At 52.9% G+C, this 22,869-nt stretch overlaps 5 protein-coding genes across 5 annotated transcripts; all 5 read right to left on the bottom strand.

Annotated features, from left to right (window-relative positions):
• Positions 1–376: 376 nt before the first annotated feature.
• J4E83_005562 (uncharacterized protein) lies at positions 377–7,795 on the bottom strand (the record flags this gene model as incomplete). Its single annotated transcript, XM_049332481.1, has 4 exons — positions 377–766; positions 834–7,564; positions 7,620–7,684; positions 7,734–7,795. 4 exons carry the CDS (start codon positions 7,793–7,795, stop codon positions 377–379), a joined length of 7,248 nt encoding a protein of 2,415 aa, XP_049188289.1.
• Positions 7,796–8,359: 564 nt separating this feature from the next.
• J4E83_005561 (uncharacterized protein) lies at positions 8,360–10,392 on the bottom strand (the record flags this gene model as incomplete). The annotated part of the gene is made up of 4 exons (XM_049332480.1): positions 8,360–9,121; positions 9,170–10,177; positions 10,239–10,249; positions 10,299–10,392. 4 exons carry the CDS (start codon positions 10,390–10,392, stop codon positions 8,360–8,362), a joined length of 1,875 nt encoding a protein of 624 aa, XP_049188288.1.
• Positions 10,393–11,736: 1,344 nt separating this feature from the next.
• J4E83_005560 (uncharacterized protein) lies at positions 11,737–11,983 on the bottom strand (the record flags this gene model as incomplete). Its single annotated transcript, XM_049332479.1, has 2 exons — positions 11,737–11,814; positions 11,882–11,983. 2 exons carry the CDS (start codon positions 11,981–11,983, stop codon positions 11,737–11,739), a joined length of 180 nt encoding a protein of 59 aa, XP_049188287.1.
• An 18-nt stretch (positions 11,984–12,001) lies between these two features.
• On the bottom strand, positions 12,002–15,600 carry J4E83_005559 (uncharacterized protein; the record flags this gene model as incomplete). The annotated part of the gene is made up of 10 exons (XM_049332478.1): positions 12,002–12,171; positions 12,222–12,339; positions 12,388–12,551; positions 12,603–13,148; positions 13,199–13,330; positions 13,383–14,572; positions 14,625–14,809; positions 14,859–15,319; positions 15,376–15,454; positions 15,511–15,600. 10 exons carry the CDS (start codon positions 15,598–15,600, stop codon positions 12,002–12,004), a joined length of 3,135 nt encoding a protein of 1,044 aa, XP_049188286.1.
• A 4,584-nt stretch (positions 15,601–20,184) lies between these two features.
• On the bottom strand, positions 20,185–21,981 carry J4E83_005558 (uncharacterized protein; the record flags this gene model as incomplete). The annotated part of the gene is made up of 1 exon (XM_049332477.1): positions 20,185–21,981. The coding sequence occupies one exon, from the start codon at positions 21,979–21,981 to the stop codon at positions 20,185–20,187; it is 1,797 nt and encodes a 598-aa protein (XP_049188285.1).
• Positions 21,982–22,869: the final 888 nt, after the last annotated feature.

The raw sequence follows: 22,869 nt of genomic DNA, 5'->3' as shown, positions 1-22,869 counted from the left end.
CTTGGACGGTAAGCACGGCAGGGCAAGATACCAAAGGTAGCATTCTATCCGCTTGCCTTTACTTGACATGTGTCCACCATCACCGCAAGAAATCCACACAATCACAGACAACAAATGAAAATCATCATGAAAGCAGCAATTCATCATTAACCCCACACATTCCATATCCCTCAACACCAAAAGCACCACTGCAATGCCGCTTGGTCAGAGGAAAGAGAAAGTTCCCGTAATGTTACACGAAACTCGTCCACGAAGAAAGCCAAGAGCCATAACTCCACGCAAAGTCCCATACCATATCAGACCATGCCCATGCCAACGCTAATGCTACCAATGAACACCCAATGAGACACCCGTTCCAATCTCTTTCGTGAAGAGCCTACCAGAAACTACACCACCCAATATAATGCTGACAAAGATTCTCCAAATTCGTCGCCTCCTTAATCAACCGATCAACCTGCATCTCGGTCCTCAACTCCTCACCTTTACCGAAGTCCTTACCGGTCAACTTCTCCTTAACACGACTGAGAACCTGCAAGGCACGTGCATTCTGCACTTCCTTTGCATCGACGTCGTTGTTTTGCGGGGGAGCAATGGAGGAGCGGTGGCGGGGGCGACCGACGATGCTGGGCATTTGGTGGGGGTCGTTGGGGTTGGGGTTTGCGGGGTCGGCGACCATGATGGATTGGCGGCGTTCGGAGGGGTAGTTTGGTTCGGGGGAGGTGTCGCGGTGGTTGAGGCGCCAGGTTAAGAGGGGGTCGTGGATGAACTGTTGGGTTGGTGGTTAGTAGATCAAATCAAACATGTGTGAGCATGGGGTAAGGAAGGGAACTTACAGCTTCAAGCACAGCCATGACACTCTCCTTGTTGCTCCTCAACACGCGCATGACGTGCTCGCAAGTCGTCCGGTAGCTACCCTCGATATTACTAACTTCCATGGCATACGTCAACATGCGCGTGAGACGGAACGGTACGCGTTCCGGGTACTTCTCCCGGTGCATGGCTACTTCGAAACAGTCGCCGAAATCAATGTGAATAATGTTGCCGGTGACGCGGTCCAGCATCAAGTTACTAGGGTGGCGATCGCCGAGACCCAGAATGTAACCGACCATGGACATGACGGCGAGAGAACGCGTGTAGTTTGTGCGGCGATCAAGCCAGGCTTCTGAGGATTTAGATTTGAGCCACAAGACGCGGTAGAGATCCTGGCCTGTTGTGTTGTCGAGCGCGTAGCCAAAGACTTCAACCTTTTGCATGAGCGTGAGGCAGTCGTAATCAGGCGCCATCTGCAGCATGATGCGGTGCTCAATGTTGAGGAGAATCTTTCTACTATCGCGGTACTCGCGGATGAGCACATGCAGAGTGTCGCTGTTAGGGACCCAACCAAGCAGACCGGATTGCGTACTAAGCGGGACCGCGGCGTAGCGTTGGATATTAAGGTGTCGCTTACGAGACTCCACATCGTTGGAGAGCAGCGTGTTGCAGAGACCGAAGAGTTGCATGACACGCTCGTCTTGACGAATGTCTTCGTGGCCCTTGAGGACATGGGTGTGTGCTTTCCCGTCGCTTCCGCGCATTTCCAGCTTCCTGGGTCGCTGCTTGGACTGGATGACGGATGCAACAGGGTCAAACGAGATGATGCGGATAACCGGCTTGCCAACCTGGTACGTTCCAGGAACAGCAAGTTCAAGGTCATGCGCGTCCTTGAGCTTTGGTGAGACATACTGCAACTCAAGCGTCATCAAGGACGGCAATTGACGAGCGATCTTGCGGAACACCTGGTAGTAGAGATCCCATGCCTGGTTGAGGTCGCCTATTTCACCGGATGTCCTGAATGTATTACACCAGTCCCGGGCTTCTTGGAGTTCGCGACCGAATGATTGGATGAATGAGATTTCACGTAGAGTCTCAGGTCCCTTGTCGAGCATCGCATGGAGTGGGGCGAGAGTAGCAAACATGCCGTCGATGTTGTGATCGCCAAAGTAGAGCCTACTGGCTTCCTCAAGACCCTCATGCCATTGCTCATGCCAGAGCACAGCAATACGAATGAGTTCGTGACTCACAAGATCTGCTTGTTCGACCAGCTTCGGCGAGTGCTCGCGCATGGCCTCCATGAGTTCCTTAGCGGATCGCTGACGTCGCGATACATCCGACTTCATCGAGACAGTCAATGGGAAGACCAAAGCCTGAGGATGTGCCTTGCCGACTTCGATAAGCAGCTGATGAATCGATTGCCGAACCACGGCGTTGGGTTGGTTGACCCTAGCAAGCAATTGGGGAATGACTTCGAGCCATGTGTCGATTGGCACAGACTTCGTGCCCTCTGTGATGGTGCGGTTGACGCCTTCCCGTCCACCATAGCTGAACCATAGGGTAAGCAACCTCAGCGTATCCTGCAACGAACTAGTTGAAGACAGTGCGATTGACTTGAAGAAGCCCTGGATAGCCGGGATGACGTGATCGTGGATAATGTTATTAGGTACTTCAGTGGCCTCCCGGTCAGACTTGGATGTGATGGAGTTGATGACTTCGAAGTTGGCAAGAGCCCAAGCGTGCCAGGCCTTGTACCAGTCCTTGTTGTAGCGTGTGGCAGCCGCATAAGCGGCTAGGATCTCGTGAACGAACTCGTGCTCCCACTCGCCGTCTTGGAGTTCTTGCTGCCAGTCACCTTGCTTGAGGTAGCATTTGGCGAGTAGGCGATGGCTCTCGGCCAGTTCAGTAGGTGAGGCACCTATGGACGACCCGTTTAGCATGCTTGAACCATTCATACCATTGACTCCACTGTGTCCATTGGTGGCAGCAAAGGGGTTGATGTTCGTGAACATGTGCTGACCATTGGACATACCGTTCATCCCATTCTGTCCCATCATCGGGTTGGTCGCAGCCCTAGTGCGCATCGCGAGATCCTCAGATAGTCGTCCGGTGAAGTCCTTCATACTATCAAGAGCCTCCTGCTTGAAGTTCTGATCGGCCCACATGTACTTGTAGGTCGTGTATGCGACTGGGTGCGAGATCTCATGGGCGTTGTTGCGGACGAACTCAACCACAGTGCTGTCGCCAGTGCTCTCGATGTCGAGCAACTTCTGGAGCGCCTTGTTCGCGAGGTTCATCCTGTTGCTCTTGCGGCAAAGATTGGTATACTTGATCCACATATCCGTACCCTCCTTTGGTGAGATGACGAGCTGTCGGACCTTGATCATGCGCTGCCAGACCTCAGGGTTCGGTTGCAGTCCTCTAAGCCGCTTCATCCAGGTCTTGCGCATGCTGCGCTGCTTCTCAAGATTACCCTCGTTCTGCTTGTACTGCATGATCTCCTCGAGCTCTGCCAGCATCTGAACACGAATCATCGGCAAGTATGCGCGTTGGTATGATTCTCCAAGGAGCGAGCTCAACTCTGTGTCGAGACCCTTTCTAGCCTTGGCAATCTCATCGACAGCAATCTCGAAGCGGTTGTTGTGGATGTTGAGAATGGAGGCGAAGAAAGCGCGATCGGGCGACTGTTCCTTCATGACACCGAGATAGTTGTCCATGTCCGCAAACTTGCCCAGACCCCAGGCGGCCGTCGCAGCAAGCGGTGCTATCGCCTTACGATACTCCTGCGTCGCGTTGGCCCACTTCTCCTTTGATAAGCTGGAAAGCAGGTCCCACTCGCCCAGAGCGTGCAAGCAGCGCATCTTGCCCATAGTGACATCGAAAGAGTCGGGTTCTTCGAGCTCGCGCCTCTGATAGGCAGCAAGGGCTTCGTCCCATTTCTGCAGCTTCTCGAACCAAGTCTCTTTCAACTCTACATCCGCGTAGTTCTGCGCCTTGCGCAATATACCGAATGCTGCGTCGGTCTGTTGCAGCTGGTTGTTGATACTGATAAGGGCTTCCACAGCGCTGGAATTCTGTTCCGCGTTGAACTCGAGCTCCTTGTAGTGCAGTGCCTTGGCAAAAGCGTGGCACTTTCCAGCATACATACCCAGGATCCGCACATCGATCGGTAAGGCTTTGTCGTCGTGCTCCATGAACTCTGCCAAGTTGAGTAGGACTTGGAGAATCTCTGGCGGAATGTTGGGCGACGTGAGTGCTGTCTCTATAGACCGAACAAGCTCTTCTTGATACTGATCGTAGAGCTCAGTCCAGCATGAGACGAACGCCGAGTTGAACAGTGTGCGTGCGATCGGATTGTACACGCTACCCAGTGGTGTGCAGGCGCGTAGTGCCTGCTGTGGCGACTCTCGGAGAAGTTCAACACTGAACCTTCGCATCCATTCGATCCAGTCTTCCTTGGTGGTCTTGTTAGAAGCCTCCCAGGCCTGCTTGAGATGCTGCTGGTTGACCGCCAACTTCTTAGTGAGGATCTCCGCAGGGTTCAAGTCCTCATCGTCTTCGCCGTATCGCTCATCTGGGCTGAGATCTTGAGGTAGTGGCTCGCCTTTCTGCAGCTTTGATACGATACGTCCGTAGTTCTCATGGGGTACCTTGTGCGCGATGAGGATCTTGTTGACGGTCGGTACAAAGTGGATGTAGTCCGGACCAAGTTGGAAGATGAGTGCACAGAGCGTCTCGAGCGCAGTCTGCTTGAGGGTTGGCTCGTTACCGGAAAGCACTCGGCAGAGGGGATGCACGATACGCGCAGCGAACTCCGAGACGTTGACTTGCTTCGATAAACGTCCTAGTGTTTCGATGGCATGTCTCCGGATCTGGATGGGTTGGCCTGGCTTGTCGAACATTGTGACCATGACCGGGATGATAAGATGCATATACTCCTCCGCACTGGAGCCGAAGATGAGGAAGGCGTGCAGCACACGCTCTGATGGCAACCGTTTGCCGGTCTGGTCGGAATCAAGAACACTGAGCATCAGAGGCAGAACATCAGCCAAGTAGACCTTGAACTCGCCCTCCAGCGAGCGGGCGATAGCCTCAATCAATGAAAGAATGGTAGCTTGTAGCTGCGGGCTGCTACTCCAGTACTCCTTGATCGTCGCAAGGATGCTAGGTAGGTATGGCCGGATGTGTTGGCGAACAATTCGAACAAGCTGGCTAAGCTGGTTGAAGTAGCCTTCCGATCGTCCAGCTGGCGTTGATCGGATGACGTGAAGGAAGCCAGGTACAACCTGGCTGAGGAAAGGAACACACTTCAATCCCATGGTCGCGTAGATGTTCATGACAGCTTCGACAATGGCAGTGTGGTACTGCACAAGAGACGGATCCTTAAGTAGTCCCATGAGCGTGCTGATGACAATTGTAGGGTAGTACTCCTCATTCGAAGGAGTCGTGCCCTGCATGATGAGCGAGACATCAGTGATAGCCTGCGCTTCCAAGATCAGGTGCTTGTCGGGTGACTGTTCCATGATCTTCTGGTACTCGTCTGGATCCAGGGCTCCAAGGGTACCCATGAGCCTAACAGTCTCCCTTCTGAGTTCACCTTCTGGTTCCGTCTTGACGATGCTCATCAGAATGTTCATCAGCTCTGGATATTCCCGGTACGGTTCTATGACATAGCCGGCATTTGTCGCCAGCTGTCCGAGAGCTTTCAGAGCCGAGAATCGCTTAGCATCCGACGTCTGATCTTGCATAAAGTCTAGGATGACGGGCATGAGATCTTTGATGTACTTGACCATGCCCTCGCCACCGACCGTTGCAAGGTCGCCGATAGCCTTTAGCGTTGTTGAAGCAACCTCGGGGTTTGAGTCTTTGCACTTGGGCAGCAGAACCTCAACAATAGGATCTATCAGCGGTTTGATAAGGCTATCCGCGGCGCCGACCAGACTACTAATCAACTTGGCGCTCTCTTCCTTGCTGCGAGGGCTGTTGGCGTAGTTGACCTCAGTCAGCAGCTGAAGTAGGACCTTGCGCAAAGAAGGGAAGACGTAAGCGGGATTGACGGCTGTCAGGCGACCAATGATGGACATGGCAGCCTCTCGAATAGCAAAGACCTCGTCGTTGAGAGCGAGGAACAGAGTGCGGACGTTGTCTGCCTTTCCGAGATGACGGTCGAAACGTGCATCCAGGGCCATGAGGACATCCCACCGAATGTCGGGTTCAACATCGCCCACGCCGACAGTCAAGAGCTTTTCAATGATGTCGCCTACCACCTTTGTCGCATGAGTACTAGTCTGGTGAACAATAGGGTCCTTGACGAAAAGCTGACAGCACGTCAGAGCGGCGCGCTTCCGGATCTCAGCGTTGTCCGCTTCAACGTATCGGATAGCAACGTCGCGGACGAACTCGTTCAGTACATGGCCTGTGAAGTCGAAACTACCGAGTGTGTGTAGTGCCAGCGCGATCTCTGCCTCCCGCTGGGGGATAATTGAAGGGTCCTTGTGGTCGCGTGTCCATATTTGTGGAGGTTGTGAGATTTGGAAGGGACTGCCGAGGGGGAGGAAGTGTCGTCCAGCAAGGATTTGACTGAGAAGATCTAAGAGCTTTTCTTGGATCATAGGGCGTGATGGTGGTACGTAATGCGCCATGTCGACGAGAGCTTGAAAGAGTGCGTCGCTCAATCCGCAGGAGAAGATGGGGTCCAGTAACCGCTCAACAGACTTGGTGAGTGCCTGACCGACAGCTGCCGCAACCATGCTGAGGCACTGGAAGATGGGCGCTTCGTTGATAGCGGCCTTGTTCCGAGCCTTCGCGATCAAACCCTCCTGTATGAAGCCTAAGATGCCCTCCAGGTATGGTGAGATGGCGACTCCGACCGCGTTGGCGATCTGTCCAATAGCGACGAATGCCTTGTCCCTGTCGCGGTCCTTCCTAATGAGACCCTGGAGATGTAGCATGCACTGGTGGAGGTACTTGGTCGCAAACTCGGTTGGCGAATAACCAGCGAGGATGGGTATGATGAGCACCACCTCCCTCCGTACGAGCGCATCGCGGTGCTCCCGGTACTTCAGTACATGCTCAACCGTCTCCTTGTACTTCTGGTCGTTCATGAACATGGCGCTCTTGTCGAGGAGCTCCTTCATGGTGAGGAGGGAACCGTGAATCGCTTCGTTCGTGTTGATGGTAAAGCCGCGTAGGATCTCGTCGTACACCTTTCCGAACCAGAGCTGGCGCATCTGCGAGTCGCGGGGGGATATGATCTCGAAGCAGGCGCTGATCGCCTCGGCGGCGGACTCCCGGATGAGGACCTTTGGATCTCGTAGGGCGACCCAGATGACCTCGAAGATTTGCGCAATCCATTGGTACATGAGCGTAGGCGAGTTCTTCGCCAGTTCGCGCAGGATGAGGACAGCGGCGAAGCGTCTATTCTCCAGGCGCTCCAGCTGCAGCCACTCCAATGCGCCCTTGACTTCTGCTTCGACTAGCTCCGCCGTGAGTGTACCGCCGGGCTTCGCGAGTCGTCCCAGGGCCTTGGCCGCGACCACCATGGCTGTGATGTCCTGACCCCGCATTACCGCCCGAAGGTAGGAGGCGAACCGCGTCGTCTTCTGGCCCGCATCGTCGCCGCGGAAGTCGATCAGGGCGTTGAGCGCGTGGATACCGCCGATGCGTTCGTTCGAGTCGGTGCCGGTGACGATGAGGCCCGAGATCTTGGTGTAGACTTCATTGTTGAATGTGGTGAAGACGTTGGGCGCGAGTTCTGCACAACGTCAGTTTCCCATAGCTTGGGCGGGGTTCTTCGCGTTGTCTCTCACCTCGATGCGCCGATTCGACCTGCTGTCGCAGCGCAGTTGCTGCTCGCTGTCGCGTCTCGTCATTTCTTGGTTTGTCAGCTGCCTGTCGCAATGGTTGTACTGTATGGAGCTCACTTTGACCGTAGGTCGTGGACTATGCGGTCCAGGTTGGCCGAAAGGGGACCCTGCTGCGACATCTTGACTGCTTCAACGGAAGCCTTTCGCAGCAAGAGTTTGTGGTCTCACTCCATCCATGAAAAGGAGCGAAAAGAGTGCTGTAGAGGGGCGCGTGGGGAGAATTGGTGTTGCCAAAGTTACTGGACGCTGCAGCCGTATGTCACGAACGCGGACTAGCGCATTGACCTCACGCGAGCCTCGGGAGCTAACCCAAAGCGCACACCGGGGATCCGCAACACCAGCCCGTGATTAGCACCGCGGTGAGGATAACGGGTGAGTGTGGCCAGGCCTACCGCACGAGCAAAGGTAAAAGACTGCATCAATCACCCCACATGCTATCAATTCCACTTATCTTCGCAAGGGCAAAGTGCCGGTGTCAGTCTTGTGCACACCATAGTCCAATGGCAACCAAGTATTAGAGACACTTCCCGCTCAACATGATACACATCCATTCACCACGCAGTATCACATTGAGATAGTTCCAGAACATCAGGTAGTAGAAATTAGGTATCACACACTACGAAGTCCATACACAAGCTGCCATCCATGGCCGTTGTGCAGTCGTCCCCTCACCGCGACTTGTCTTAGCCAGCCAATACACCCTCTGCAACATGGCCAATGACTCCGCCGATCTGTCCGAAGAAGATCGACTTCAGGATAGTCTCACCCTCACCCACAGCCCACATACCCGCATCGCTCAACTTCTCCTTCCATTGGCTCTTCTCTTCGTGGCTGAGCTCTTCCCACTTTCTCGCAGAGGCGTGCTTCTTCAAGACATCCTCATCTCCAGCGTGAACCTCTGTACTGAGTGTGCCGTCAGATTCAGGGTCATGATGTATTACGAGCGCCTTTTGTTGACCGGATGGCTCGAATGGCTTGGTGTCAGAGAGAACGTGAGGGAGGTGGAGATGTAGTAGATCAGCGATCCGATGTGATGTCTTGACCACTGGTGAGTCCGCATTGTTGAGGATGGCGTTGTGGCGTTTCTCGCGCAGTGTTTCGCCAAAAGTCTTGTGCTGGCTTGCTGCATCCTGCAGACTGGCGGGAAGTATGCCTTTGGTGAGGTTGCCCTCTGGATCTATGAGTGACTGGATCAGGAGAGCGGCCACTGCGACGACCATGGCGATGACGAGATAGGTCGCTGCTGTGAACATGTTTCTCGAGCGTGCCGTCTGGAGAACATAGCGTGACCCGATGTCCTGTAATTGGAATGTTTCGACGCTGATCGTGTTTCCCAAAGACGTACTCGCCAGACGCAGATACTGGGGTGGCGCTTGACGACCAGCTGGTACTTCGGGCTTGTAGAATGGCGAGAAGACAGCCTTTGTCATTTGCACTTCGTGAACCTGCTTTTGTTAGCACGTGTTGGGCTCTTCTGGTGTCTTTACGCTTACGTTATCATAGCTATTGAATGCGTGAAACGAGCTCAGAGAATCTCTGGCAGATCCATGGTAATCCATCGTATACACCGTCAAGGATATGTCAATCGCTGCGATCGCAATAGCAATTTGATAGGCGCCATCCTTGTCTGCATCGAGCAAGCTGACGTCCATATCTGTAGCCGCCTTGACATGCTTTGGCATTGCTTTCCGTAGCACAACGCTTGCCGGACCTTCTTCGTAGAGATGAAGAAGGAGCAACTCCACGCCGCTTCTACTAGGCTTGTTCTTTAATAGTAGCAGATGTTTCGGCGAAAGCCACCGTACACATCGTAGCTTACTCCTCGCACCCTTCTCGACGTGTGGAATGGTGTACAGCTTCCTGTGCTCGTTCTTTCCCTTGGTCTTCCTTGAATCGAAATCCCAGTTGACAGTCTGCACGAAGACTTCCGAATCGGTGACGTAAGCTAGCTGATATTTCCCCTCTTCTTGTGTCCAAAAGTCCATGTCGTTAGCTTCCTGGCCATTGTGTAAACCGATTCGCCCTATGACGTCCTGATTCGTAGGTCTCGTAGATGTAGCGGAAAAGATAACGACCTCGTTATCGTCTCCAAGACTTGATGCGATCGCTCCGATGCGTCTGCTGGGTGTATTCGAGGTCGATCGTTGTGGTTTCGAGAGTTTCACGATACGTTGGTAGGCTTCCTTTCTCGCGGAACTCGATTGCGGTGCGGTGAAGAGTGTTGTCTTGCTGAGGTACTCAACGTTTCCATCTCTTTTCTCAGCACTGTTCGGATACTTCAGCTCGAATGCCCTCAGATGTTCATTGTTGCCCTTCAGCCGGTCATCCTCACTGCTGTTGTTTCCAGAGAACAAAACAAGGCCATCTTTTGTAGACAGGTTGTCCAAACACGTTATCGAGTCGTCCTTGCTCGCTTCGATTTCCGCGAATGGTTGTACGGTCGGCGCTCGTGAGGTGAAGTCGAATGCTGTGATTTGGTTTTTGACACCGGATCGTCCAGCCTGATATGAGAAGTGGTCAGCAGGCGTATCGATCGCGTTTTGATATAGGGTCAGTACTCACACCCCCACCACCTGTATTCGAGTCAGTCTAGTTGGCGATGTCGGCATGAGAGTAACTTACCTCCTACAACGAGAACCCCAGGCCTGTTACTCGCAAACGTCGCAGCGAATATCGGATACCCCGTCCTCGCCTTGCTGACTGTCGGACGCGACATGTCTAGTTTCTTGCGCGCGCAATCGTGTGCCGCACTAAACCACGCTTCCCAACCAGGCGTAGTCGCGGGAAAGGCAAAGGGTTGATCGGAGAGATAGTCGCGAGATCCAAGAGTCGCGTAAGGATGAGGAAGTGTTTCGAGGTAGCACTAGGTGTTGTGCGAGTGAGGCTGCCGGCGCGATGCTTGTTACCACGTTTCGGGTTGCGATAATCAAACAAGCGTCATAGGCGTAGTTCGTGGCTTATCGATAGCGCGCGCGCCGCGACTTCCTCTCGCGATCGACAGGGCGACAGCAACTCGCCAATCTGACGTACAGATCGTCTCGTGATGACCCGATTGCAATGATTTCGGGTGTCTTCTTGTTTGCGCGCTCGTCTCGTGATGATCCGATTGCAATGACTTTGTAGGTACCTTGGGTACTTCGAGTCTTACTTTGGGTAATCGTGTACAAGCTTCAGATGAGTAAGAGGAGGATGATGAACGAAGGAGTATCGCCGAAAAGGCGAGACTTAATACTTAACCATCCCCCAAAGCAGCAGCATCTCTCCCTAGAGCACATGATATTAATCTTGTGGTTTAGATGGTACTGTGGTTGCTGTTACCTACCAAGACCGAAGACATCAAACCAACCGAGAACTGGACAATGGATACATCTTCAACATCGATTACGTGTTGTCGTCACGGCTGCACATCACCCCAAGAAGATATCCGGATGCCGATGCAGCCTACAAGGCAGCAGCATTTCCGCCTCTGGCATATGATCTTTCTTACTCATGGTGGGGATGAAACCGCAGATACCGTACCAAAACCGATACCATCGAGCCAGTAAGGACTTGTAGATTTCATAGACTGGTCTTCAGTTCCCCCCGTGAAAGGGATGCTGCATTCAAGTGATGGTCTCAGATCAAGGTAACGGATTTGCATACTGTGCTCCTATAAGAGGAAACAACTATCTACTGCGGCCTTTAGGCCTTTGCAACAACCCTCATCACGCATACATGATTATCATTCCAAAGCAATGGTGCCTCTCGTGGATATCGTCCTCCTCTTTTCATAACATTCGTACCAACCAAACCCAACGCCATAACTACACCCACACCGCACCACTTCGACTATCAGCCAACTACCGGAACAAACCTCCGGATTCAAAACTTCTTCCCGGGAAAGAATTAAAACGCCAAAATGCTCGCTAAAAGAGGGGGTCCAGCTACTACGTAGGCCCACCTGACCGAAGAAGAAACTGAACAGGTTTGCAGACTACACTGGGGATAAAACATGCAAATTGAAAAATCTGGCCTCGATGTAGGCTCCACGGTGTTTAGTTTGCCCCTTCTTTGAACTGCCTCACAGCTCCTTCAACAGATAGCTTGTGGTGCCTCCTCCTTTCGATCTTGTATGTGCGCCGAATGGTGTTTGCCGGAACTCCAAGTAAGTGTTTGCCGTATTTTTGTACATCATTCCAACATGGATGAGACAGCCTTGTGCGAACTTCCTTGAGCCATGCTTCTCCAGCAACATCTGGGGCGATCTGTCCGATGGCGTTTCGGGCGACGTATGCTCGATCTTCCATTTCCTGGAGGACGAAGGCCATGCTATCGATGGAGCAACTCTACTGCTGCGGTAAGCCTGGCTGGCCGTTGGCAGCAGCTGCTTGAGCCTCGGCGTGGACCTGGGCGATAATATCGGCCTGGTGAACAGCACCCTGAACCACTTGTTGCTCCTCTGGGCTGAGGTTCTTGGTAAGGTTCTCGTAAAGCGCGGGCTGCTCCTGTTGGAGACCTGAGTACAATCAGCATAAGCTCTAGCGTGACTCGATGCGGAATACTTACGGAGCAATGCGTGCTTGAACATGCCGTATGGCTCCACCTTGTCAAGCGGTGTCTCGAGGAGACTTTCCTCTTCCAGCTCGTCATCGTCATCATCATCGAGCGAACTGAACTTTTGCGCCTGGTTTTGGTCAGCCTGCGACTTGAACATCAGAGAAGCTAATCTTACCTCCTCGTTAAGGAAGTCAAGGTAAGCTGCACTCTCGTCTTTAACATCCTCAGTCTCATCCGCCTCGTTGTTCCAGTCGGCTTCTTGTTCCCACTCCTCGTCTTCCTCTTCTTCAAATTCGGCGGAGTAGTCAAAGGTGTCTTCCTTCTTGGCTTCTTCGCGGTCTGGGCATTTGTTAGTCATTGCGGGTGGGATGGGTCGGAACGCAAACTCACTTTTCAAAGCCGCGGGGAGAGTTTGGAACAATCGGGTAACACCCTGCAACAGACGTGGCCAGCCTTGCTGTACGCTGACAGGGACATTCTGAGCTGATAGGGTAAGGAGGGAGCAGATTGCAGAAATGCACAGCTTCTTGTCGTGAACTCGGGTGAAGTTGTCGATGCTAGAGAACCAGAGACTGAAGAACTTGTTCGTCCAACCGTTTGTCTCCAGTACGTGCAACGCCAGGGCGGGGTTGTAGTAGATGGAGTTGATGACCACTTCCATGAGATGTATCCTCAAGGACTTAACTTTAGGTTCATCGTTCATGAGGACGTGCATGGTGAGTCCAATGAACTCTGGGACGTAGTCATCAACGTGGCCACGCATGTTGAGCATGATGATCTCAGCCAGCTTGCAGCCACAGATGCGGTCAACGCCGCCAACCTTGTCGTCCTTGAAGATCGTTCTGACCATGTCGACGATGGCATCGAGGTATTGCCGGTTTTGGATCAAAGTCGGGGTACCGTAGTTAACGAAGTTCTCGAGCGCGGGAAGCATGTCTATGTATGGTTAGCAAATCACCGCGGTTAGCAGAGAAGAACGCGCATACCTTCGAGATATAGCTCGGCACCAGCCTTGAATGTCCTATGGATCAGCTCAAACGCTTGCCACATGGTGCCAGAGATGCTCTTGGCGGCGAAGGTACAGCTGTCGATGATTTCGAAGACTTCGTTGTATAGATCTGTGATTGGATTAGTACATGAAATGAAGGGCTGAGTTTTGGGGTCCAGTACCATAAAGTTTGTTCTCGAGCGTGATGGTGATGACAGGCATAAGAATGGTCTCCAGATGCAGGAGGACGTCGGGAGTGCTCTCAAGCGTAAGGATAAGCGTTCCAATCGTCTGCAGTACACCAAGCGCGGTGATGCTCTTCTCGTCAAGGAAGTCGCCGTACTCGCTGTCTTCGCCCTTCTCTTGGTTTCTTGATACCAACTCCCGCACAATACGCAGGTAGGTGTCGCGCAACTGTTCGCTGAGTGCTACAGCGAAGGGTGTAAGTTCTGGGGCGAAGACCTCGACGAAATCCTCCATCACGTTTGCGAGCGCATCGACATCGACTTCGTTGGCGAGCTTCAGGAGTTGTTGCATGACCTGAGGGATGTTTTGCTTCATGTTGGTGCGAATGACGTCGTGGCGGATGAGAGGCTGCAGTGACAGAGCAGCGGCGACACGGACTGGGAGCGTAGGGTCGGCCATGGATTCGAGAATGTTGCGGTAGATGATGATGAGGTTGTTCGGGTCCTTGAAATCGAGCTGTTCGAACTTCTCGAGCGTGTCGCATGCGCGTGCGCGGAGGAAACCGTGGGGGCTGCGGAATTCGGGGAACACATGGCGGACGAAGAAGTATTCGACCTGGTCTGCGATCGGACTCTTCTTTCCTAGTATGACGCCTGACAGTGTACCAATCATGCGCAGAGCACCCTCCTTCTCTCGCGGGTTCTTCTCGTTATCGGGGGCGGCCTCGTACTTGTTGACCACCTCGTTGACAAAGTTCAACACGGTAAACGTCTGCTTACGACGGCTCTTCGTGAGGGTAACTAGGAAGTTTGTCGCGGCGACATCGGGTGCGGTTACGTCCTCGTAGAAGTTCAGCTTGCGGTGCAAGTATTCTTGTGGCTCTTCCTCGAAGAGCTCAATGTCCTCGTCCGACTGACACAATACTGGGAAGATGAGATGCGCGATGAGGTTGTCGGTGTGTGGCTTAAGGAGAGTCCACATGGACTTGGGCTTGACGCATTCGTCGAGGAAGTTGAGCGTGTAGTACAAGCTGGCCTTTGACAGCCAGACTTGCTTTCCGACCCACTTTTCGACCTGCTGGAGGTAGACCTTGAGGATCTCGGGAGCGAAGTTCGTGATGAAGGTCTTGGCGACTTCGGTGTAGTCGATCTCGTTGTTCTTGCCCAGCGCGGACGGGTTGCCGTACCTGTTCCCTGTTAGCCGAGCCCGCGTGAAGCGTGCAGCATCGTATCGCGTACCTGACGAACAGTCTGTTCAAGTTCGCGTACGACCACTTCTTCGCCTTCCACCAGTGGTTTATTTCCCGATCGTCGAGGTCTTCGGGGAGGGACGTCTCCGGGGGTTCCTTGCCGACGACGGTCAAGAAGAGTGTACACCAGCCAACCATGACTTGCTGCTCGCGGAGGGATGCGGGGAGGTCGAACTGCGATCTTATTAGCTGCCGACCACATGTTGTGTTTGTGGGATCGTACGTAGATGGCATGCTTGTACACCTTGAGCACCGTCCGTAATATCTCTCCAGCCTCTAGACTCGTCTCACCAGCTAGCGAGTTACCGATGTTGAGCAGCTGGGGGAATGTCATGGCGACGATCTTGTCGAAGTCCGCCCGGTTCTCGCCCGACTTGAATCTGTAGATCTTGCATATCGCCAGCAGGCACTGGACACCGGCAAAGACTGATTCGATGTTTCCCGCGTTCAGAAGTTGGACTGTGATGTCGAGGAAGTCGGGCCATTTGGCGGGGAAATCGTATGCGAGTATCTTTTGGAGGGTAGGAATGAGCTGTATGCGCACTTGTGGCGGGGAGGCGACGAGGACGGGGACTAGGCGACTGCGGAAAGCGGCCTTCTCCTCCTCTGGTATGGGAATGGCCTGGCTGTATTCCTCGGCAGGCGACCAGCCCTTGGAGACGCGGTTCTTGAGGTAGACGACGGCTGTGGGTGCAAGTTAGTAACCAGGGCCTATGGGGCAACAGCAGGCGCATCCTTACTCGACAGGCGCACGGCGTTGTTCTGTTCCTGCTCGAGGACGTTCAGCAGGCCATCGACGAAGCCTGGCTTTTCTTCGGCCTATATGTCTATCAGTTTTCCGTCTGGCAGGCAGCATTCCGGCCTTCAACACGCACATGCTTGAGATCGAGCTCGGCTGTCTGTCTGATGGCGGCGTTGGCGTCAAGCGTCGCCTGGATCCGGTCCCGCAGGCCGGCAACGTCCATGGTTGCGAATGTGCGGCAGCGTCTGCGGAAGGCTGGGAGATGGCCTAAGCAAGACGGCGGGTGGGTGCGGTGAGAAAGGGCAGTGGGGGTTCGGGCGAGGTTCCTGCTGTCTTTGCACCCGCAAGCAGCGCGTTGGGGTAAGAATTGGCGGGAGGGACGGTGTCAGGATAAAGGCACGCGTGCTTTTTCCCTCGATTTTGCGCCTCGTCGGGCTTGTGCAGCTTGTGCGGGACGTGATGATGGAGGGGCAGTAGTTAATTTTGTGTGGATCAGAATCGCGGCTTTCCCTCCTAGCATCGTTAGCGCACGTGGCGGTCAATGCACTCTCCCTGTCGCAGACCACCACGATGCATGCTTTTACTCATCACCACACGCGACCGCGGTCGTTCCTTCCAGCGACCAACTTGCATCGTGAGACATCATAGCGGCCATCCAGACGCCGACTTCTTAGAATGCGCACGCATTTCGTTGTCGAATGGCGGCGACTTAGCTCGCAGATAAGCCGTACCTGCAGCCTCATACTTACCATTCGATCTAGAGTGCCCTGCATCATCGGAATAGCGTACACGGCAGGCGCCATTAACATATGAAGGACCCTGAAGCAACACACAAAGCAGTAAGTATCTCACAACAGGCTCCTACCCATTCGTCGTGTTCGTCCTCGCACAGGATCTAGACCTTCACGCCTGCGCCTAGAACCTATCGGCAAATGTTGTCACTGCCGGACCAAGTGCATCCGCACCACACCGCCGGCCTACCACACCCTTATATCTTTGCCACAATTGCCCGAGACCTGCGCTCGCACATGCAGCAAGCATGCTCGCTGGGTGCGCAGCGCCACAGTCAAGGTACCGGTGACATGCCAGCACAATATATGTGCTTTCCTGGCGCTCCAAAACGAACGCGCAGTCGGCGAAACCATGACTGCCAGCTCCTCGCATTTGAGAATTCGAAAAGAATTTTAGCATCAAATACATGGAGCTTTCACAAAGATTGCGACCGGTAGCACGATCTCATCCTAGACTGTCTGCGAGATTGCTGGAGACGCAGACACCATCACGACCTTGGCCCTGACCTTTTGATGAGAACACTCCGAACCTCCATCCTGAGGTTCGGCAACACTTTTGTTAGATGAAGAATATAGAAGATGGGTGAGCCAGGTCTGCACAAATCCGACAATGGAAGTATTTATACACCACGAGGCGAACCAAGAACATGTAATGAAACGGAAGTCAGGGCTTTTTGATATATTCGATTCGAAGATACAGAACAGCATAGCTATGACCAGCATTGCGAACAGATGCATGGTTCTCCATTTCCCATCCTTGGAGCTCGCAACTCGAACACCCGACAAGTCAGTCATACACATAAATTTGACAACTTTCTCATTTCAGGTCGAACAAAGGATCCTTCTCCATGATGATCTTGTCAATCCAATTTGGAACACACTGGAGTGTAGGTAGTACAGTAAGAACTGCAGCGGAGAAGCGGACGTTTATATATCTGTCGTTCTTGGCAGTAGCACCCAACATGGTATACTAACGCACTCGTGGGGTTCCATGGGGTAGTCTGAAGCCATTTTCGGGCTGCCGACCGACTCCCGCATGGACTTTCCCCTGGGTACATTTGTTTCAGAGAAGTTGGAAGACTGCGTCATCGTTGATCTTTATGGTGAATTTTGGAGGAAGGCGACAGACGCGCCCATCAGTTGCTTCCTTTTCTATTTCGGTAACTCTGTCGAGGATGTAGATGATGAAGAGCAAAAGAGCTGGCAGACGTGGTATTTATGCGCACACCGATGAACGGATACTAGCGCCCCATCGGATGCGCCTAGAGGATCATCACATGTTGACGAACGATTTTCGGTCGCTCAGCGAAGAACGAAGAAGTCGGGCGTGTATCGCAAGTACGCTTCTCGAGTAGCCATGTACGACTGCAATCCTGTTTTGAGAGGAACGAGTGCCCAATCGAGGCCATATGGATATTGTCTCGCTATTTATGAAGAAGCGCCGAGACCGAGAAGACATCACTGTTCTGTTAGATGCTTTTAGTACGATAAGGTAAAGGTGTTGACATTGTGGAAGAAGAGCAGTCTGACCGACGCCATCGGATTGGCCAGCTTGTATTTTGGAGAAAGCAAAGAAGCAGAAGAGAACATAACACTGTGAGAACACAGTTTTGGAGTCCTCTAGATGAAGATGTAGGATAAAGAAGAGAAGCAGTGATCTGAATGGTGTTTATATAGCCCACAGCCACGGTGGCTCCTCGACTCGGACAGTGGAGAGACACAACGTCTCCTTCTCGAACATGCGGTGGCTGGGGTTTTATTTTAGAACAGCCAACATGGACGGCGGTATCTTTTTCTTTGGTTGTTTCTAGTTATGTCGAAAGACGGACAGCACAACAGCTTCATAAGATCCTTGATGGTGATTTTTGATAAGTACGCTCATGTTCCAGCGCACTCGCATGGATCCGTTGATTCCAGATTTTCGGTCATTGCAACCTCGTCTCAGATTTTTGGAGATTCGGACTGCGCACGGCACACCATTTGAAACGCGCTTCTAAGTTTTGAAACCGCCAACACGCACATGGCATCGACTGAGCACCCTTTTGGACAAGGCAAGAGCAGATGTGATATGGGAAGTCAGAACCCGAGAGAAGCGAGAGGTTTATATAGGTGTAGAGCGGGCGCTAGCAGACATGTAGAGGGGTATATGGCCTTTCAGGAGTTTGGAGATAGGACAGAAAGAAGCAGCGCCGACATCACAGCTTCTTATAACCATCTTTGGTCGAAAGGACAGCCAGACGCCAACGCCATATGAGACTCAGTGCGCGTTTTCCTCGTCTCCATTCTCCAGCGGACATCAGCAGTATCTTTCAGGGTTTTGAGTCGCGCCAGACAGGCCATAGACATATGTTGCGTCTTTTTGGATTCGCGGAGAGAAGGGAAGACAACATGATAGCGTTATCCATCTTATTTGAGTCGCAGGAGCTTTTCATCAGAACCATTCTTATCATTTTGAATTTTAAAAAGCAGAAATTGGTTGACTTTCTTTCCGGGGGAAAAAGACGAAGACAACATGGTGTTATTGTTGCTGTTGTTCGATCCGCAAGACCTCTCTATATTATGAGGCGTGCTAAATTCTGGTGTTTATGCAGAGTGAAGTTGGCCACTTGTTTTCGAGGAAGAAGAGGAAGACAACATGTTGTTAGTGTTGCTGTTGTTTAGACCACCGAAGCTGGTCATCTAGTGGGACGCACGTAGTTTCGGTGTTCATAGAGCTATATGAAGGTCGCTTGTTTCCGCGCAAAGAAGAGGAAGACAACATGCTGTTGGGCCGGCGAATCTCTCCATAGTATGTCTGGCTCCTAACTTCGGGGTTCGCGGACATGTAGGTTGACCATTTCTTTTCTAGACAAAGACGAGGGAAGCAACACATAAAGTTTATCCCTGTTGTGTTCTGGACCGCCGAATCTCTCCATGTCTCTCATGCTTCCGGTTTTTGGTGTTACGGAAGTAAAAGGTGGAAATGTTTCTTGCCCGCAGGAGACGAGGAGAACAGCATGTTGTTAGCGTTGTTGTTGTTGTTTGCACCGCCGAGCCCTCATCAGCGATATATCCAACGGTTTCTTGGTGGAAGACCGTGTCGGGGAAGAGAAGCGCCAGAGGACATGTTGCTAAGCTGTTGCTGTTCGAACAGCGAGACTCTCCATGAAACCTTGGAACTGTACTTTTTGATATTTTGAGGAAAAGGCGTACAGAAGAAGCGAAGAACCCGGAGTGATCGGGGGATGTTTTACATGCTCGACGGAGAGAGCACAGTCATGCCCGACCATACTATCTTTTTTTTTCCGAGAGATCGCCGAACACATGCAAAGTAGTTTATGTAGGTTTTTGAAGCGAGAAGGCAGGACAGAAGACCATGAAATTTATGAACGCCTGTTTTGGTGTTTTTGAGATCGCTCGAATTCCTCGTCTCCATGAGACGAAACGTACTGAATTTTGGTAATATAAAGGTGTGTTTGGCAGATTCGCAGCCGTTCTTCGAACATCTTGTTATCTTTGGAGAAAAGAACATGATATTGCAGAAGGAAGATTTTTGGGGAAAAGAGCGAAATCTCCATAAGCATATTCATATGAACTTTTTGGAAAAGCAGGATAAGAACTTTGATGAAGGAGTCTCAGAACCAAAACTCTGCGCGGTATTTATACGCCTCAGGTTCATCCCAAAAGCCGGCACACGTGCTACGCTGCAGACCCAAGGTCCAACGCTCAGCGCTAAGTCAGAAACACCAGTCACATCACCCACACCAAGCATGAATACCAAGATATTGATGGTGAAAGATACCATTGCTTCTGAACTAAGTAGTATAGATACTATCTGATCTGTAAAATAATGCGCGCCATGTAAATGCTACCCAATCAAAGAACGCCGTGCAATGCTGCTAAACCCAAGGAAGATAAAACGCCGCTCAATGCAAAGAAGACGCAGAGCTTATGCTGACCAGCAGCTGATGTTTTCATGTCCGATCCCATTGTCCCATCATACCTCATGACCCATAACCCATTACCAAACCCATCTCTTAACCAACACTCTTACCCCTCTTACCCTTCCCACACTCCCTCTTGCTAAGCGGCTCATCGGGGAAAACCCATCCCCTAACCCTCTTTGCCTCCCTCTTCTCACCAAGCTGCGGCTTAGGAATCCAGGCATCCTTCTCAAGGTAGTTTTGCCTGGTGAGTGCGGCGGGGCCACCGACGTCCATGCGCCAGGTACCCATACCCTCGAAGGGGTTCTCCTTGGCGAGCATGTGGAGGTACCAAAGAGCAAGAGCGGCGGTGAGTTGGATGTCGCCGGTCTCAGGGTGGGAACCGGATGTGGAGAGGCGGATGGGAGCGGAGGTCTCTAGGTAACCATAGATGGGGACGCCGGCTTGGGCGTTGACGGTTGTGGGGTCGGGAGTGGAGAAGGAGGATGGGCCACCGCAGCGGACGCAAAGGAGTTCGATCTCCGTCATGATGAAGCCGTAGCGGCAGCTGTGCTCGCGCATCACGCGGTGGAGGTGAGCGAGACCTTGGAGGTAGAGGACTTGCTTGGGTGGTGACTCGCTGCGCATGCCGGTGTTCCATTGGTCGTAGCACTTGACGAGACCGACGACACGGCCACGGCTGTCGCCGAAGAGAGTCTTCTCGTAGTCAGAGGGGTAGTTGGAGACAAACTCTGGTTGTGTGCGTTGGCCGGCGACGGGCTTGATGGAGCGCATGACCATGTGAGAGTTGCCCTGAGCGACCTTGAGAGCGGCGTTGACCTTGTTGGCGTAGTAGTTGGTGCAGATGTCTTGGAGCGCCGACTCGTTCTCTGGCTGCAGGTTCTGGCGGCAAGGCTGAGGAAGGTAGTTTGCTGGGACGGGAACCTCAAGAAGAGGAAGCACCGAGGGAATGGACTTGATGGTGGTGATGTTGAAGTCCTCCCAGCTGCGGAGGTTGCGGATGTCCCACCAGAAGTGGTTGTTGATGCCGCGTGGTGCGCTAGTGACGCGGCGAACAAGAGATGGGGAGGGGTTGGCAGAGGAGAGATACTCAACCAAAGACGACGTAGCAGGGACTTGCTGGAAGCTGTCGAAGCTGACATCGGTGAAGGAGGGGTACTGCACAGCTGGAGCGGCCTCAAACTCCGGGATAGTGAAGTCTTGCGAGCAGGTGGAGGTGAAGCTGGGCATGTCCTGGACCGAGGAGTAGGCAGAAGGAAGGGAAGTGACAAGGCTCAAGTTGGACTGAGGCGCGCTCGAAGCAGTGACGTAGCTGGGCATGTTGCGGTAGGTGGGGAAGCCGTACCGGCTGATGACCTGCTCATCAACACTTCCAGCAGAGGCGGAGCGATCATGGCGGGCTCGGCTAGCTGAAGTGGAGCGAGATTGCGATCCAATGTACGAGGATCGACGAGGAAGCTCAGGCTGCTGTGCGAAGGTGATGGGAGAGTTGAGGGTAGAGAGGTTGAAGTCGTATGAGGAAGCAGTTGACACAGGAGAAGTCAACTGGCTGTGAACGTTGTGCATGTTGTGGTTGAAAGGACTGGATCCACGGCGCGCCATCGAGGCTGGCCGTGAGTATGGGCTGTAGGCATAGCCGATGCTGGAAGAAGTAGACGTCGTCCTGCGATGTCTGATGGGGCCACTGGTGGGCTCGGCAACCTGATCTTGCATACGGACCTTGGGGAGGAGAATAGGTCCATATTGGCGAACAGGTGACCGTGGAGGAGTAGGACCAGAAATGTGAGGTTCTGGTGATGAGGCCTGGGAGTAGTATGTAACGTCAGAGCCGACGCTGCCCGGGATGTAGTTGAAGGGAGCAGTCGGTGGTGTTGTTTGACGGCTATACATGATGAAAGATGTGAAGCTACCAGACTACCTCCAATCAGCACCAATGGCACAACTCGAGAATAGAAGCAGTGACTTACGCTGTGGAGACTGAGAATAGTAACAGGAAGAGATTATCGAATAGCGATTAATAGAAGAGGCCAGCTCTAGGTGTCTAAGACAAAAGCGCAAAAGATGGAGAAAGAAAGGAAATGAGACACGATCGACTCGTCGGGCAGTGCTCTAAATGAAGTGCTTGAAGAAGCTGATGGACTGGCTGATTGCGGCGCAGACAGACTTCTTATCCTTACTGTTCCCCGCGTAGAGACACGAGAACCAACGCCCACTTCGCGCTAAAACATCTGAAACACGATCCATCGAAGGGCCAGCACCCGGGGACTTGGACCGGTAGACTACGTTCTGGCGGTCTGGCGGCAGTATCAGAGCATCCTTCTACAGCATTCGAGCCTCACAAGGCGTCTGAAACATAGCGTGGCTGCTGCTTGGCTTGGGCGAGTACGTGGCTAGCGAACGACTCTGGATCTGCTATTCTTGCAGCGTTGCATACTCGATGTAGTATGGCGGCATGGAATGCTGCGCTGTCAATGGCTGCCGCGATGAAGTGGTATACCGAAGCGGTAAGCGGGCCAGCGACGCGCCTGCACATGGGGCGGTTGGATAACCTGAAACCGGCAGCCTCGGCGCCGCATAGCAGAGTTCTAGTGTCGTAGTACACTGAGGGACTTTTCTCGATGGGCGCTGGGGCGGCAGTTTGACGTTGGCAGCGCGAAGGGACGAATCGACGGGCGTGGTGTTGTCCGCTTAGCGCCTGCCGTGTCGTCCGTGCTGGGTCCCGCGCTGCGTGGGGCAGCTGCAGCCCGTTAAGAGTCATCGATGGACGAGAGGGGCTTG

Source organism: Alternaria metachromatica, assembly GCF_023757995.1.
Source record: "Alternaria metachromatica strain BMP 0045 chromosome Unknown scaffold_11, whole genome shotgun sequence".
NCBI classification, from domain to species: Eukaryota; Fungi; Ascomycota; class Dothideomycetes; order Pleosporales; family Pleosporaceae; genus Alternaria; species Alternaria metachromatica.
This window is presented reverse-complemented; position numbering and strand designations above follow the sequence as displayed.